Genomic DNA, 18,089 nt, shown 5'->3' with positions numbered 1-18,089 from the left:
TGGTTTATCTTGTTTCTCTACATTTTGGTGCTGCTTTCATCTTTCCAAGTTCTAAAATTCACTTTGCTTTCCTACTTATACATGCTCTAAAAGCAGAAATACGACCATACATACAAAATAAGGATTTTATAATTAAATTCTATGAGAACTCTAAAAACATAGGTCTACAATTCCGTTTTCTTCCATGCCAAAGTTCTGGGAGTTGTTGAGCAGTTAGGTCCTAAAAGAAGTTATATATTTAGCATGCCCTCTGTGCTGGAGTTTTACATTTTTAAAACCATCTGTGCACAGACAATCAGCTGTGTGTTCAGTGCATTGAAGGCTGCTGAGTTATTACAGAAACAAGTTCCAATCTTGCTGTATTTTTCACTTGAACTAAAGAAGGTGTGTGTCAGAAAAGGCATATAAAACACAGACTTGAGACCCAGCAAGGCTGTGTGGGCTCCTGTTGTGCAAAACCAACCTGGTTTATGTTGTTACATCTCAAATGGAGATTAAATCTGGGAGAGACTCAGTGAGAATTATACTTATCCAAGGCTTTGCATTGCAGACACAAGGACATTCCTACTGCTGCAGAGCAATGTCTGGTGGAAGTTTGTGATTCTTTCTTTATTGACCTATGTTTCAAAAGACTTTTTTCTAAGAAAATTTCTTCAATATTATTTTTATTTGACCTTTGATATGCATTAAATCAAAAGCAAACAATACAGATGCTGTGAAAAACAGTCTCTCATACATTGCTTTCTAAGGGCACCTTCCACAAAAACTTTGCCATCTCATCACCTTACTTCAAAATCTTCATTTCTTCCAGCTGAGCTGATGGAACTCCTTTTTGTTCCCTGTGAGGTTAGTGGGAGTACAAAAGTCTCAGATCCAAAATAACATGTGAACTTAATGAAATGAGAATGCAAGAGTCTTACAGAAAGAGTGTAGCTGGAACTTCTGGTGTTAAAATAATACAATGTTTGGTAATTTCAGTCACAATGTAAGCATGAAAAAATGCCAATTTCAAATAAATGGTGAAGGAAGATGGAAGTAAGAGCTGGGCTCTAAAGTCCTTTGAGAAAATGGTTTGGGGAAAAAAAAAAGTCTTGGTTATGCTGAATTCTTACCAGCTAGATCATGACATCCTTCCTGAGGCACACTGCCACTAGCCCGGGGTTACCTGAAGAAGAGTTAGGTAGAAGCTGGCTATGGATTGTTAGTTCTATTTTAATACTTGAGAAGTATTATAATGACAATGTGGAGACACAAGTATGTAGGCAGATCAGATAAATATTGAGTGGTTATCAGAGAGATGCTTTAAAATACCTCCAGAGTGCTGGCCCCAGCTCTGCACTTTTGTTCCTGTTTTCCTGCTTCCCATCGTGTCCCTGGATGAGATCCTATCTCACCAGCAATAAAAATCCCAGCTGCACCAGCAGGGCTGTAATTTTAGTCTTCAAATGAATATATTAAAAACTCTCATATACGTTGTCATGTAGATGGATAAAATAAGGTTTAAATAATTTTGAAGATTCTTTCTGTAATACAATGAAAATAAAGAGGAAGGAACTGTGGATCAAACTTGTCTCCCCTCCAGCTCTACTGAAGTCAGTGTATGTCGGAAGAAACTAACCATATAAATGCAATTTTTAACTGAAATTCCATAGTTGTAGAGGTCTCACAGACCAAAAAAAATGGTGAAAAAATCCAAGAAAATCTTCCCTCATATTTCTGAGCTCACCTAATACATTATCCAGCAGCTGAACAACTAAACCAGAAGGAAACAATAATTCCTGCAGTTCAACAATATAAGCCTCTGAGGTGAGCAGCCACCTTCCTGGGCCTGCAGGGTGCTGGTTCTGCCATGGAGCCAATGGCACCCCGGACATCATGGCCGCGGGTGAGCGTGTGCATGCAGAAGCCATGAGGAGAGCACTGGAAACGTAGTGTCACCTGAAGCTGGGGCTGGGCAAACCTCAGGTGATAGAGGATGACATTTCGAGAAGATAAAAGAGAATGAATCACAGGAAACAATTACTTGGGCTCCACCCTAAAGTCTGGTTGGGGTGAAGGAGCCCCATCCCTGGAGGTCCCCATGGAGGCCCAGCTGCTTACACTGTGGAGGTGGCCTTGTCATGCTAGGGCTGGGTGAGGAGGTGGCCCTGCCATCCCCAGAGTGCTGGCTCTGTCAGGGGCTGGAGGGTGTGTAGGAATGGCACATAGCTCTGACTTTCCAAGGCTCTAAAAAAAAAAAAAAAAGTCTTGTTGCAATCCTGAATCATTTGAGGTCATTGAGAGGGGAAAAAAAAATCCTAACAAATTTGTGACTCACCTACATCAGTGGCAGACGAGCCCCTGAAGCCCATCTAGGCTGTGCAAAACCTTGCACAGGGAAGGGGAGCAGATCCACACCCTCCTTCCCATTTCTTCCCTGTCTGGGTATTTTCCAGGGAAATCCCGAAGCTACTGCTCAGATTCTGGGGTGCTTTAAGAGAGTGTGGCTCAGCTCAAGGCAGCTTATATTCTTTCTTTTTTCTTTTCTTTTACAAGAACGATCACGGGAAAGAAAAACAACCAAAAAGTGGAACGTGCTGAGCTTCCTACTGTCGCGGGGGGAGCACCGGGAGGGGATGGCCCGGCCGGCAGAGAGCGCTCCCGGGCGGGGCCCCGCACCTGTGCGGGCGGGGCGGGGGCACCTGGCGGGGCGGGGCGGGAAGGACGCACCTGCCCGCGGCCCCGCGGCCGGCGGGAAGCTGCGCTGTGCTGCGCGGGCTGGGACTGCGCGTTGCGGAGCAGGGAGGCTGCCGGCACCATGTCCAGCCTGCTGGGCACCTTGCGCAGCTCCCAGCCCGTGGCGCGCTTCCAGCGCTGCTGCGGGCTCTTCCTCGCCGGCGAGGAGAGCGGCGGTGACCCCGCGGAAGGGGCCCGGGACCGCGGCGCTTGCAACGGCACCGTCGCATCTCGCCGCCCGGCAGCCCCCAGCCGCGGGGCCTCCAATGGGCTGCGGAGCGGCAGCGGCCCGCAGGTGAGTGCCGCGGGGGGCAGCCGGGCCCGGCCGTGACTCAGCGGAGCTGCCCCCCACGGGCGTGAGCTCTGGGGCTCCAGGGGACGCTTCCCGCATCACGCCGCCTGCCCGGGAGGACGGACGGACGGACAGAGGTGCCGGGCTGCGCCGGACCCGGGGAGCGCTGCGCGGGGCCGTAGCCCCGTATCCCAGTGAGGAGGCGTTTCTAGGGCTCTTGCTTCCCATCGGTGGAGCCCCCGAAATGAGATAATCGGTGTGAGGAGGGGAGGGGGGGGTGTGTGTGCGGTGCGGTCTTCCTGTAGCGGTGCCAGGAGGAACTCCGCAGCAGCGCTGCATCGCCTCAGGACGCACGTTTTCCAGCAGGCAGCGGCTGGGAAGGCAATTCCATTTACTGGAGGTCTCTTTCGTTCCCGGGTTGCACCTGCGGAGGGGCTGCTCTGAGCTCTGCCGGCCTCCCAGGGGGTGGCCCGGGGCTCCTCTTGCCGGCTTCCCGCCGGACGCAGCCCGGCAGCGGGGGAGCTCTGCCCGGGGCTGTGCTTGTTGCAGCCGGGGCTGTGGTGGAGGTGGGCTGCGTTTCCTCTGACCAAGCAGGTCACGGCGTTTCGTGGCCGGGGCAGTAATTCACTCGTGTTTCTGCGGGGAAGAGGGAAGGGCATGATGCAACCCATGTGTGCAGGTTGGATGACCTGCTTTTTCTCCTACTGTGATGACTTGAATTCATTATCAGATCACTTTGCGGTGCCTCTTGGAAGGGAGGTGGGATACTGGTCTTCCAAACCCTGCCAGAAAAAATAAAAGAACAGGGCCACAGCCTCCCCTCTCACACTATTTACTTTTCCCTGCTCTACATTTAGTGCTTGGATTTCCCCTTCAAGCATCTAAAATTCTTCATCAGCCATGGCTTGACTCTTTCTCAGAAGATAAGAAAAACTACAGTAATCCTTCAGTCTGTTCACTTCTACACAAACCCCAGTAAACTCTATTAAAAAAAAAAATTGTTCAGGTAATTCATGGAAAGATTTGTTTTCATGTCTTGCCTTTACTGCCACTATGCAGTCTTAAAAGGACTTCAGGTTCTCCCTGTGGACAGTCAGTATGCTGTATCTGTGAAAACAGCATACAAAATTGCATGCTTGAGTAAAGAAGACATGGGCAGGGTGGCAGGGGTGGGTGCCATCCTGCAGACATCCCTCCAGAAAGCAAAGAGAGAGGACAGATCTTCATCTGGGAGCAGGAGACCTTTAATTACTTGCATTCATTTGTTGCCAGCAGTGCTGCTTTGGGATGTATCACTATTGTCTTTTAGGTATAACTTGCAGATTATATGTGCTTCAGAAAAAAGAAGAAAAAAAATCAGTAAGGGCTCATTACAATGGTCAGCAGTGCAGTGAGTGTCTGTATTTCTGAACTGTTGTAATTCAGTCCTATCTGCCCACAGAAGCTGCCCTGAGAAGAAGAGAGAAGGGATGAAATGCTTAGGTGTGACAGCACCTAAGGTCTTCATGTATTTTTTTTTATACTCTTGAATCAGTTGTCTAGCTCATGGTCTTGATGTTCTCATGGTTACCAGATCAGTTAGAAAGACTTTTTAACACTTGAAGTGAAAACTCTGAGGATTATAAAAAATTGTAGTCAAACACACAAGCTGGATTTTTGCCCTGGCTGGGACTTAGTATTGACCCAGAGGGCTTTTAGTGAAGGAGCTGTCTGGTTGTGTAATACAATGAAAGACAAGACAGTAACTTCTTATTATTATCCTGGCTCTAGCTTTTTTTTTTTTTTTTTTTTTTTTTTATCTGCACTCCTTTCTAACACTAGTTTGTTTTGCAGGGGATTTACTTCTGAAACAGGGAGATACTTTTTCCTGAATCTCTGTATAAAGTGTACAACTCAGCACAACTAAAAATACTTGCTTTAGGCTTTTCCAGTGTTTTAGTGAGCAGTCAAATGCAGGTTGCATGACTTTTAAAAGCAGAGCACTTGCTTATCTGTAACCTCCTGTTGGACTTTTGCCCCTGAAATTGATAGCCTGAATTAAAGGGCACCAAGAAAAAAAAAAAGACTCTTAGAGTTCTCTGTAGAGATCTATTTGGTTTTCTCCACTCTTCCCATATGCTTTATCATCACTTGAGATCTGTATTACTGACTTTGAAAGAGTACAGTTAGTATTTACTCTGTAGTTATACCTTAACTGTGAGAACTGCTCAGGGCTGGTGTAATGTTTACAAACTGCCCAATCATGTTCAGTGATTGTGTGGTTCTTGCTTGTGCTGTGGGTGAGGAGGCTAACAATCAGGATAAGAACAAGGTGATGGTAACAGAAATGGAGGAGAGAGGTTAAAACTGCACACCCAGTCCCTATAATGTGTTTAATTAGTGAGAACACAGAGGCTGTCACTGATGTGATGGGAGGTAATTGGAAGTATATTGGCCCTAAAGCTTAAGTCAAGCTCTGTCTTCCATACTGTTCCCTTGCATTAGATGTTTTCATCAGCTTCAGAGCCTTGTTTTTCCTTTCTTAATCATATTACAGGCTTCCTCTGTTTCACACTGTTTCCCTTTACAGCTGTAAGTTGAGAGTAGCTGAAGTAGGTTCAGCTGGTGAGAGAAGCCCATGAGCACTGCTAGTGCTGGCAGCAAGGTGTTGCTGTCTTGAGTACCAATACTTTGGCCTCCTAGAGAGTGTGGCTGAGCTTCTGGATGCTCCTGTTTGGAGCTGCAGCTGGAGAAAAATGACATCTGGTTTCATATCTCGATGGGTTGAGCACAAAGCTCACGTTCCTCAGCATCACTCCTGCTGCTCCGGTACTTTGTGTTCAGCTCTTGCCTACCACGTGTGATGGGCAAGTGAGCTTGCCTGTCTGGTATGTGTCTGATTTCTGTTTCAAGGTTAACACAGAAAGCAACTGATAAGAGACTGGTCTGTATAAATGAAACGGTTTCCTTGGATGGTTTTGCCCCCTCCTGTGAATGATGGCCCTTTGGAAGATGGCAGTGCCATCGCATCCAAGGTTCAAGTAGTGTGTGGCAACCATGTGTAGATGTTTTAGTGCTGGTCTTGATGCTCCTCAGCAAGAATACCAGTATCCCATCTAGAGAACAAAGCCAGGCACATGTCATTTGCTACCAGTGCCTGGTCATCTTCCTGATCTTGCTGCAGAAACACCTGATGCAAATAAAAGTTCATGAAACCCCCTCCCTGATTGTAATAGGTATCCTGTGTGGCTGCTGAGAGGGAAGCTGGGTGGGGATGCAGAGGGCATGCACAGGACCGTGGCAGGAGCCCTGATCATCATTAGGTGCCCCATGAGTAAGGGCTTTGCAGCTCACAGCCTGAGTCATTGTTTTGGGGGCTGCTGGACCTCCTAATGAGGTGCTGTCAGTATCCTAGGATTAATTCCAGTACTTGGAGGTGAGCCATTTACTGTTTTATAATTCTGCAGGCTGTCTTAGGCCATTAGTTCAGATATCAACCAGAAGAATAAAAGCTCATCTTCTTTGGATCTCTGGAGTACAGAGGTAGTTTTAATGGGAAAAGAGCCAGAGAAAATCTATTCTCCCTGGGAAGTTCCTTTGACCAGCCAGTTCTTTTACTTTACCTTGTGTATGTGTATGCTCTGTGGGGAATATTTGGTCATCTGAGCAATAGAAAGTGACTATTGGGTGCTATGGCAAGTAAATCTGAGATCTAGTGATTTTTACTTAAAGTGGTTACTCAAGTTCCTGCTTTATAAGGTATCATATCAGAGCAGTATAGGCAGTATAACGTAGGGCTGCATTGTTACTTTATACCTATTTTATTACTATATTTGTGATTATTATTATATTATAGAAGTATGTTAAATCCTTCCTTTTGAAGACAAATTGCTGTTGCAAACAACTGTTAAGAGAGTTTCTTGAGCCTGCTGGTTCTGGTACACAGCTGTGCATGTAGCCTGGAACAGCAGACTGGATCACTCTTATCCCCTTTGTAGGCAGCTTGGCTTGATTCCATACTTATGCTAATCAGTTTAATGAGGTGTATTGCCTTCAGTGTCCCCTATTAACATTTCTCTGTGCAAAGGGAGGGTGTTGAGGTACTGTATTTTGCAGAAGAGGGTGTCAAACACCCCCCAGTTATGCCTCAGAAGAGCAGAGACCAAATGTTTGCATGGGAAAGGGCTCCCAGGTGTCAGCAGTGAGGAACCAATTCCCTGGCACAGATAAGGGTCAGAACATGAGCACAAAGTGGAGGGCAGGGCAAGGAAAAGACAAAATTAGTAGCATGTGCCCTGCAGTTCTGGTATGGGGAGTCTGCTGGGTCTCTGGGGACTTCCAGCTGGAGTCACTTGTTGGGTGGTTGAGGAGATCCTGGCCTTGAAGCAGCAGCAGCAGAGATCACTGAAGCCAGGCTTGTTGTCAACATCAGGTTAAATGTTGGCTTCTCTGTGAGTTTCCTCATCAGAAACAGAGCTGACATCAGCACGGCCTGCACTAATTGCAACTAATAATGAGGCAGCAAGTGAATTGAGAAGGTCTTATCTACAGCTCCTGTTCCCAGGGATTGGCTGGCTGGCTGCTGAGGTGTCCTTTCACATCCCTCTCTACTGTCCCAGCTGCAATTTGAACACTGTTCCCTTTCCTGTTTATGGTGGTCTCTGCCTCCCAGGAGTATATCTGCCTGGGACTGGCATCTTTGTGCTGATACTCAGGCCAATGCTTTATTTGTCAGTACCTTAGAAAACTGCTCATTGGCTTGGATCATGGAACTATCTGCAGGAGAGATGGCCATTTGTCCCTGTGCTGGTGCCTGGTTGTAACAGATGAAAAAAAAGAATGTTTTAGTTGTCTGAAGACAGTATGGTGTTTTATCTCCTAGAAGCTCTGTGCCTCTGAAAATAGACCTCTGCTGTGGAACCCATCTTTGTGCAGAGGCAAGCTGACTGGATTCATGGTGCTGCTGGGGAGAAATATGTGACTAATATGTGGTGATGAGTTTTTAGGTGATAGTAATTTCTAAAACCTAGTCTTAAGATGAGAGCAAGGTTTTTGCTCTGAAAAGAAACCTAACAGTGAAGACTTTGGTCTCCACAGTTACTGGGCCATTCTCCTATGCTTCATCTGGGCTTCTGCTGATGAGCTCCCATCAGCTGGGAGCTCCCCAAACCTTGTGTGCTGGGGGGTAAAGTGAGTTGAGGGGTTCTGACTTCCTTCTCTGGATCTCTGGAGAGCAGTCTGGGTGTCTAACAGCTATGCAGATCCTAGGAACACTCTGACTCGTGTTTTGGCAGAAAGTCAAAACTAGGAGGTGGTGGTGCTTGCAGGGAGCTGGTGTGTGGGCAGGGTGGCCCTCTAATGCTGTGCCATTTAAAAACTGTTGTGTGACACATCCTTCTTCTACCCAAAGCCACTTCTATCAACACTCATCTTTTGGGCATATGAAATATGGTTGAGATTCAGAGGGATTTTTTTGATCTCCAGTTTGAAGCTGTAGTCCCCGTCCTTCTGAGTCCTCTGTAATTTCCTTTCTCTGGTTCTTAGCTTGTGTTCCCCTTATCCCCTGTTCACAGCTACCTAACCCTTAAAATTACTTCCTTGGTTATTTCCAGGGTGTAGACTCTATGGTGCATTTCACAAAATTACACTCTAGCTCTTGTGAGTTGAAATGCAATTAAACAAACCTGTTCTCCCACTGTAAATCAGGGAGGAAGGAAGCCTTTTCCTTCCTGCCCTTTCCTCTCCTTCCTCTCTTCCCTCTTGTTTCCTTATTGCACAAATCAGTCCATTCTTCTCTTCCTGGAATGTAGGAGGATGCTGAGGCCCACCCTACTCTTTTGTCAGGGCACCTGAAACAGCTGTGTTTACCCTGCCTAATCTCTGCCTGGCAAAATAGGGATTGAGAGGATGAAGGAGATGAGAGACCTTCCCAGTGCTCATCAAGAAAAAGATGCATGCAGCCCTGCTTATGCTGGTGTTGTGCAGCTTTCTTGGCAAGAAACTGCTGCTGACACCCATCAGAGATTAAAAACAGAAGCAAAACAACTGGATGGCTGAGAAGTTACTTAGACAAATGGAAGGCACGTGAGGTGGGGCAGTTTTCCATAAAGAGGGTACAAGGAAATAAAACCACAAGTTTTACCTTCCCTCTTGAGGATGTCTCTATAGGTGTTTGCTCACAAGTCTGAAGACCATGGTGGAAAGTTGACCACTTTAGGTTTCTCTTATACTGGGGGAAAAAAAGGGTGAAACATTTTGATACCATGAGACCACTGTGTGGAGAAGATTGGATGATTTTTGCCTTTTTTTTTTAGCAACTAGTACAAGCTCCATAGCATATGAGGATCCACGGTTGTCTACTGACCTCCCATCTGCTAGGAGAGAAATAAATGAAGTTGAATGGCCCGTGAGTTTGAGTGCAATGAAGAACATCTTTAGATGCCAAGTGATGAGCACAAAGGCTCTTCAAAACAGGTTTCATAGCCACGTGGAAGTAAATATCTGGAAATGCAGGTGTGAGATGAATTTAGGAGGAGCTGCAGGCAGGTTGGAGGACAGGAGCAGAAATCAAATGGTCTTGTCAAGTTGCAGGTATGGTTGAAAATGGACTTGTGTTCCACAGGTGCAAATACCTATTGAACAAGCAGATGTAAGAAATACTTAGTGGCAGAATGGAAAACATTGGACTTGGTAGTGCTTCCTTGGAGGAAAAAAATGGTTAGAGAAGGTAGGAGGTTGAACATGGCTGTGTGGTGGCTTGGGTCCGAAAAGGGTCTGCAAAACAAATGAACCTGTGGGATGATTCCTTCAGCACTACTGTGTCCTGTCTGCCCTTTGGGCACTGTGATTCAGGACAAACAAGTTCAGTGCTGTGTATAAACATGCTCAGTATCTTCTGTAAGAAATACCAGGTGATCAAGAAGTGGAAACAAGGACAGTTATATCCTTTTTGAAGGATATAACTCCTCCTCTCCTGCATCAGCCCTCAGAGGAAGGAAACAGATTTGTTCATCACCTGCAGTAGATGAGAAAATAACCCTAGGTTTAAATTTGAGTAAGAAAGCTTCAGGCTAAGAGGCAGGAGAGCAAAGCACTCAGAGATTGCCTGGAGCAGGCAGTGGAAGCTCTGCCATGGGTGTTGATCAGGACAGGTGAAACAAACTTGTGTCAGAGTGATGGAGCTGTAAACCACCTGTCCTTGGTGAGCAAGCTGGACCAGGCTTCAGTTTAGATCTCAGGAAACAGGAGTCTGCTCTTCCAGCTGGCTGCAGGGAGATGTCTCTGAAGGAGACTTAGGGGATTTTCTTTTCTCTCTTTAATTAAGAAGGCTTTCTTTTAGATAACATGACATAATCATTATTTTCCTTAATTGATTCCTATTAATTGCCTAAACAAGGTCTCTGTCAGTTCTAGTCTTATTTTATTCCATTTCCTATTTAAATGACTTGGTAGATTCTTTCACATCCACCTGTGTTCTTTCAACAGAAGGAAAGAGGCCTCATTTCTTCAAGAGCAAAATACAGAAATACAACCTATAATTCATTCTACCTCCCAAGTACTAATCAGAGTGGAAGGGAAAATAAAGATTAAAAAATGAAATCTTCAGGGCTAAACTGTGTCCCAGCTGTGTCCTGGGCCCATCCTAGCTGTGGTGTGCTGGGGAGGGGTGTGTGTGTCTTATCTGACCATCCTTTGGAGTTTGAAGGGGAGGCTTTGGATGAAGATGTACCAATGTCAGATGTGACAAACTGTGGGAGATATCGAGGGGTGAGGACTGTGCCCAGCATGGCAGCACTTGTGGAATCCTGAGCACTTTTCCCTTTTCCCACTTGACTGGTCTCAACCTTTGGTCCTGCAAAAACCTGGCCCATTTCAGTCCAGTGTCTTCCAGCCATCCCCAGTGCTGCTGGCTGTGTGGCATTGCTCTGCTGGAGTGAGAGCTTTGTGTGAGCAGCCATTTCTGGGGCTTAGTATGAATTTAGAAATGACAGGAATGGCCCCAGAAGTCTTGCCTGGTTTTTAGCTTTCTGCTTGTTCTTTTCCTGAGACTACTGAAAGCTTGGAGCTCACACTCTGTAACCTCCCATGCAGAGACTGTCCTGCTTCTGCACCAAATGGTGATTCAAGGCCACATCCCTCCTTGTTATGCCATGAGTGCATCCACTGCAAACACCTCCCCAGCAGCTGTGAGCTGGGTGTTGCCTCTTTGTGGACTGGCCAACAAGCCTTTCCTGATAATAGCAGAGCTTTGTAGTGTTTATAGTGGGTTTCCTGATGATTTCTCTTTTACTTCCATCCCCACATGTCTTGGGTTTTAGTCAGCTCTTGGTATCTCTCCAACAGCAAGGACACCATGTAGACCTGGACAACTCTTGGTACTGGCTGCATCATGTTCTGGAGAGAATAAAAAAAGATTTACTTCATGAGAAGTGCTTGAACAGAGCAGGAAGCTGCACATAAGAGTTTGGTTTGGAGAATTTTTCATGCCTTGAGGCTCCTCACATGCATTCAGTGCTCTCTGTGTGTGCTACCACCACCCTTCTCTCTGCTGTCTTTGTGACATCTCTGCAATTTCTTCCTTCTGTCTACATCACTCCTTTGCCATCTCCTCTATCTCCTTGCCATTGGTTCAGTGCCCCCAGCCCCTTCCTGCAAGGACCTCACAGCCATGCCAGGATCTCCCACTGGAGCACAACCCCTTTTTCCTGCCTGCCTTGCTCTTTTGGCTTGGAGTGATGAGTTTCCAGCCTTGGTGCTCCCAAGGGAGCTGAATGTGATGGAGATGTTACTGGCTGCTCTCAGCTGCCTGTTGAGTCTTCAGAAAGCTCTGATATTGTTTTACATTTAGCTGTGCAAATGGATGGAAGAGCTGAAGCCTTTGATATAATGGGTTCTGCTTTTTCTTATTTTCCTGTGTCTGCTCACTGATACCTAATATTTTTGTTGTGACTTAATAGGTTCTTTTACTACCTAGATACAGTTAATAAACATACAAGATTATGTAAAACTGGCTGCTTATATAGAGTACTGCAGTGCAAAAGGTTTCTTTCCCACTGGTTATGCTCCACATGGTACTGCCCTGCAGGACTGAAGTGTCTGATTTATATTGGCTCTGTGTACAGCAGTATCTAGGTGGGAATTTTTGCCTTTTTTTTTTTCTTATTTCTGGTCTTCGGTGGCTCCTCTAAATTTTGTGCCTTTTTTCAGCATTAAAAAAAAAAAAAAAAATCTGTAAGTCAGAAGTATTGCAATGCATCAACTAGGGCTTTGGGAGGAGATTCCTGATCTTCTGCAAGGCAGTTCTGTTGTAAGGGAAGCAAGGGACTTAAGAACTTTAATTAAACATGGATGTCTCCTGGAAGATTCAAAGTAATTCTGAGCTGAGAACAAAATGTCAGCTAATGGTATCTCTGGGTCAGACTCTGATGCTGCAAAGCTTGTCTCTAGGGACAGGGCAGGGGAAGCCAGTGCCTGTGTAGCTCTCTGACAAGAGAGATCCTGCAGAGGCTGAAAAGAGATATACACAGCTTATTTGGTTTTGTTTTTGTCTTGGGGGTATGCCTTTGCCTAAAAATATATTTTAAATCCATTACATGAGTGGCTCAGCTGCTGTTCCTTCAGCTGTAAAGGCTAAATATTCCTCATGCCTATACTTTGTGAAATGGTGGATTCCTGCTTTACTCTGTCATTGACCCTCACCAGGGGAGGGGTTTGTTCTGCTTTGCTGCTCTGTCCTTGCTACTCCGTGAGGATGCTTTAGGGATGCTTCTGCCCTTGGGGACAGGGTGGATGGGTGCTGTGGCAGTGCAGGGGCTGCTCTCCAGCCCTGAGCATGCGTGGGGCAGCACCTGGTAAGGGTGACCCCCACCCTTGAGCAGTCTGCAGAGTTTGGGTCACCTACAATAACAATTTTCTGTGCTGATACTTCAGGACAGTAATTAGTTTATGTAGTCACGTTCTTGTGAGTTGCTTGTAGTTTGAGCAGTGAAGTTTTTTTTTCAAAACATACAGTTGATGAGAAGGGTCCTTTGTGGGAAATCACCTTTCTTCTGTGTCTGTGAGCATCATGGCTTATTACACCTTGCCTCTGAAATGTTCTTAAGATTCTGACTTTCTCTACAGCCTTAACTACTGCCCATTAAAAGCTCTCTGATCCCCACCAAATGGAGATGGATGGAGAAACTGACTCACTGAAAGTACTCCAGAAGTTGTGGAAGGCCCAAGGTCACTTCAGTCTATTAAATATAAACAATTGTAAAGATCAGAGTTACTTAAAATCAGAGATACTAAATAGAAATAATTGTAAGGTTTTTTCCTGCCCTGGGTTAGAATGAGGAAAAAAAAGGGAGGGCATTTCACAGAGCACAGCATCCTTTGCTTTTGTAGAAGTCTATCTAAATAGTAAAGGAGAGCTGGGTGCTGGGTACCATGTGGACCTCTTATGGGCCAGGACATGAAGCTGCATGGCATGGCCTTCTTGTATTTACAGTGCTTTAGGATCACTAGGACTGGAAAAAGAGTTTTTTATTTTTACACACCACCTAAAATCAGTGATTGTGTGGCACCTAACCAGCATGTCACTGGAATGATCTCTTTGTCCCCTGTTTCATGCAGTGGGCTGTTCACAGCTGAATTTCCTCCCCAATATAGATTACTGGAATTAGAGTTTTATTTCTCATCCCATGAGGTTTCAAGTATAAAAGAGGTTCCTTAGGGATACGTCTGATCATTTTTGATCTAAAGCACATAATTCCTAATACACTGGAAATCAGTGCTTAATTGAGGAATTAGTGATGTCAGCAGAGAGCTTTCTTTGAGGCCGTGTAAGTGTGACCAAATACAGTCTCAGGGTCTCAGACAGAAGCCCTGGAGCTTCTAATTGCACTGGTGGTGTTTTCTAAGTGGCAGATGAGACCTGAAACACTTTAGGCTGATTGCTCTGTCATTCAGCCAGCCTTACCCCTCTTACCTTAGAGGGTTGCCAGTAATGCATCTGTGGGCTCTATTACTAATACATGGGGGAAACACTCCCATGGCCCCAGTGTTTCCAAAGCATTAACTCATCTTTGCTGTTTATCAAGTTGTTGGGGTTTTTTTGTTGTGAAAGGTGAACTGCTTCAACTTTGTTCTATCTTGCTTTTGTTGCCTTCATGCAGTTTGCCTCATCTCCATGACCAAAGCAGATTAAAGGGGCTGAAATTTCTAATGGCTTTTAACCTATATCACTGTTGGCACGTTTTCTCACTAGAACATAGGACAAGAATTTCTGTCTGGTAGATGAGGTAGAGTCAAGCACAAGCATAACAGTTTTCCTCTTTGAAAAGCTTTAGGAATTTATGCCCAAGTTATATATTAATTTATTGCGTCTATGATGAAACCTTTGTGGTTCCTTCTCAGCTCTCATCTTTCCTCTCATTTACACGGCCAACTTCCATGCTTTGTGTTGGTTTTTTCTTCTTGTGTTTTTTTTGGTTGGTTGGGGTTTTTTATTTGGTTTGTGGTTGTTTTGGGGTTTTTTTTTTTGTTTGTTTGTTTGTTTTTGAGGGTAGTAGATTTCCAATGAAAGCAATGGTGACCCTCTTTATCTCCATCTGTAGAAACATGAAAATCAGCACACTGGTACCCTTGTGTGAAATGTACATCACTTTCCTGGCAGAGAGGATGACGACTCTTGAACATCTTTGTCACTGTGACTGCTACCCTTAATCAGTGGATTTCTATTCTGCAGGAATTGTAGCTGAGTTCTCACAAGACTCTTTGTTTTAGTATAAAAACTGACCTTCATTTCTTGATCCTTGTTCCAACAAATTTTAAGGACTGAAATGTTGATGTTTTGGAACTAGGAACTCTGTAGCACTTTAGGTATCTTAAATGTTTGCTATAATTTGCTAATTTGCTAAAACTTTCTAAAATTCTCTCATTTCCAGGGTTGTGCACAGAAGTATATTGTGAAGAACTACTTCTACTACTACTTGTTCAAGTTTTCAGCTGCTTTGGGTGAAGAGATATTCTATATCACTTTCCTTCCATTTACCTACTGGAACATAGATCACTCTGTGTCTAGAAGGATGATAATTATTTGGTCTGTAAGTATTTCCATGAATTATTTAAAAGTGTAGTTAACTTTGTAACTAGCAAATGAATATTTAAGAGGAAGATAACCCTTCAAACGAACAACTTAGCTGATGCAGGGTGTCTCTTCATCTCTGCTACATCTTGGACTGATTTATTATTTTCAGCCCAATAACTGAGCTGCAGTTGATAGGGCTTACATAGAACAGCTGGGAAAACACTTCTTTCCAAATGTGTCATGGTAGTTCAAGTGTAATTTTTCATAACTTGAGGAAATATTTCTTTTACCCCGATTTCTTCTACATAACCTTTTCATCTAGCTCTGCCTCAGCTGAAATCAGAATAAACCTTATAGGGAGGGCATGTGCAGGTGGCAATGGAATAAACAGGGAGCTTCTGCAGTCACTTGAGGGTGAAAAAAAATCAGATTCTCTCTTGAAAGCCAAGATCTAAAAGCATTGATTTTTGTTAACGCCACTGCATTCTCAAATTAACAGGTTTCAGCATCACTTCAGCATTCACAAAAGAACTTATTTCCTACTGAAAAACAGTAGATAACCAGGCACTTTAATTTGGGTTGTTTAGTCACTGACATTGCTCATCCTGACATGGATCAGGTCTTTGCTACCCAAATAAGTCCATTTTAGAACAAAGAAAGGAGGTAGGAAGAATTTCTGGCAGATGACAGACCCTGAAGGTTTAGTTGTCAATCTACATTGATTGAAGAAATTGAAGCTTGGTAAAAACTTGGATGTGACAGGTAGCTTTGGCTCTTCACAGTTGATTCTGGTTAATAATATTCTGTCTTTTGTCCAAATAATAAGATCATAGAATCATAGAATTGGCTGGGTTGGAAGGGACCTCAGAGATCATCGAGTCCAACCCTTGAACCACCGTTGCAGTTGCTTGACCATGGCACTGAGTGCCACATCCAGGCTCTTTGGAAAGATCTCCAGACACGGAGAATCCACTACTTCCCTGGGCAGCCCATTCCAATGCCTGATCACCCTCTCCAGAAAGAAATTCTTTCTAATGTCCAACCTAAACCTCCCCTGGCACAACTTGAGACCCTGCCCTCTTGTCTTGCTGAGAGTTGCCTGGGAAAAGAGCCCAACCCCCCCCTGGCTCCAACCTCCTTTCAGGGAGTTGTAGAGAGTGATGAGGTCTCCCCTGAGCCTCCTCTTCTCCAGGCTCAACACCCCCAGCTCCCTCAGCCCTTCCTCACAGCACTTGTGCTGGGTCCCTTCACAGCCTCCTTGCTCTTCTCTGGACCTGCTCCAGCACCTCAATCTCCTTCCTGAGCTGAGGGGCCCAGAACTGGACACAGGACTCAATCTGTGGCCTCACCAGTGCTGAGCACAGGGGCAGAATCCCTTCCCTGGACCTGCTGGCCACGCTGTTCCTGAGCCAGGCCAAACAATATGATGAGATGAGAAACAATAAAACCAATTTGAATTGGGTTATACCCTTCAAGTACAGCTGGTCTTGGAGAGAAGGCATTGATTGTTCTGTGCCACGAACCCTGGTCTCTATATTTTACAGAGAACATGAAAAATACCTCACAGATGAAGTTCAGACGTAGGTGGACACTGTATAATTAGAGCTGGGGTTTTGCCAGGAGTACACCTACTGCTTCTGGAAATGTGCCACAGCAGATGATAATTGGTAGTCACTGCCTTGTGGTTTTGCAGATTGCTCAAAAATGACTCCTCAGAGCTCCTCTCCTGCCTTTCTGCAGACCTGCCTTTGCTTGGCCCAGAGGCCATCAGACCACTGCCCAGACCCAGGCTGGTGTGAGCATGTGGTACTGTGATTATTAGTAGTATTCTTCCAGTCACTGAGGGAATGATCAAGTTGAATTTTATGTGGAAAGGGAGAAGCTGTTTGAGATACGTGGACTGGTGACAATCTGTAGTTTTAAAAACATTTTAATGATATGTAATTGTGAAACAGCCAAAAATGCCCGTGCAGGCTGCGTGTGGATGCCAGGGCATGCCCCGGGGGGGTGGCTTTACCAGGGAACAGGCTGTAAACAGGAGGCAGCTGGAAGTGATGTCCATCTGTCTGAGAACAGCTCTGATAGGTACAAGTGAAAAGCCAGGCAGTCTGAGAATCTCTGAGAACATCTGCCAGCAGAAGGCTGGAAGAGCAGGAAGGCAGAAATGCAGCACTGGGCAGGGTCTGCAGGAGGAAGGAACTGATGTGGAATGGAGAGCCTGAAGGAGAAGGCAGTAGCAGTTCCCTTGTGACACTGTTTGGGGTGAGGAGAAGCTGTCAGTGAAGATTCTCAGCAGGGAGAGGGAGGACCAGCAATGACCTTGCTGTGAGGCTGGTGCAGAGCCCCAGCATGCTGGGGATGTACTGGTGACACAGGGTGGCAGGGCTGGCCCTTCTGGAGGTGAGGGGTTGGAGCACCTTGAGAGAGAGGTGGGCTTACCCTGGGAGGGAGGAAGGAGAACCCCAGGTGGTACTGATCAGGGAGCTTTGCCTTGTGCTGTCAGAGACTTGGATCTGTGAGTTCTGCTGCAAGTTGGGAATGACAGCCGGTGTTGCAGGATGAATCAGAGCAGCTTCTTCCCTTAAAAATGGAAGCTGTATTAATGCTGTTTACAAGGGCTTCCTGCCACCTTATCAGGAGCAGTTTATGTGGAGCCAGTCACCCACGTTTGAGAAAGATAAAGTCAAGTTGGAGCAGGGCCAAGGATGATTAAGGGAACAGGCTATTTTCTGAGCACAGACTGAAAACTTAGATCTAAGTCCCTGACAAAATGAAGTCAGAGAGAGAATGGGGCTGGCAGTAAACACAAGGGAAAGGAAGGAGCTTCCTAAAATAAAAGTACAGTCACAAGCAGAAACACGCATAAGGAGGCTGTTAATAAGCTAAGTTGAAGCCAAAGGTTGTGAAATAGCTTTAGAGGGGCAGAAGACAATAAGAAAAACTATGAAGAGAACTTAATTCAGCAGCAGCAGCAGAGTGGGCTTGGTGTACTGGGATCCCTTCTCCAGCCCTGGGTCCAAAGAACCAGCTGCT

General features: G+C 45.4%; 1 protein-coding gene across 2 annotated transcripts in view; it reads left to right on the top strand.

Annotated features, from left to right (window-relative positions):
• The first annotated feature begins 2,797 nt into the window (after positions 1 to 2,797).
• Positions 2,798 to 18,089, top strand: part of SGPP2 (sphingosine-1-phosphate phosphatase 2) — a 33,358-nt gene continuing 18,066 nt past the window's right edge. Inside the window, exons 1-2 of one of the 2 annotated variants that reach the window (XM_030456231.1) lie at positions 2,798 to 3,010; positions 14,914 to 15,072. In XM_030456231.1, the coding sequence (XP_030312091.1) occupies positions 2,798 to 3,010; positions 14,914 to 15,072 (372 nt within the window). The remainder of the gene's footprint in view (positions 3,011 to 14,913; positions 15,073 to 18,089) is intronic. The other variant, XM_030456232.1, reaches the window with a different exon arrangement.

Source organism: Calypte anna, chromosome 9 (genome assembly GCF_003957555.1).
Source record: "Calypte anna isolate BGI_N300 chromosome 9, bCalAnn1_v1.p, whole genome shotgun sequence".
NCBI classification, from domain to species: Eukaryota; Metazoa; Chordata; class Aves; order Apodiformes; family Trochilidae; genus Calypte; species Calypte anna.
Note: the sequence above shows the minus strand (reverse complement) of the source record. Positions and strands in the feature narration are given on the sequence as shown.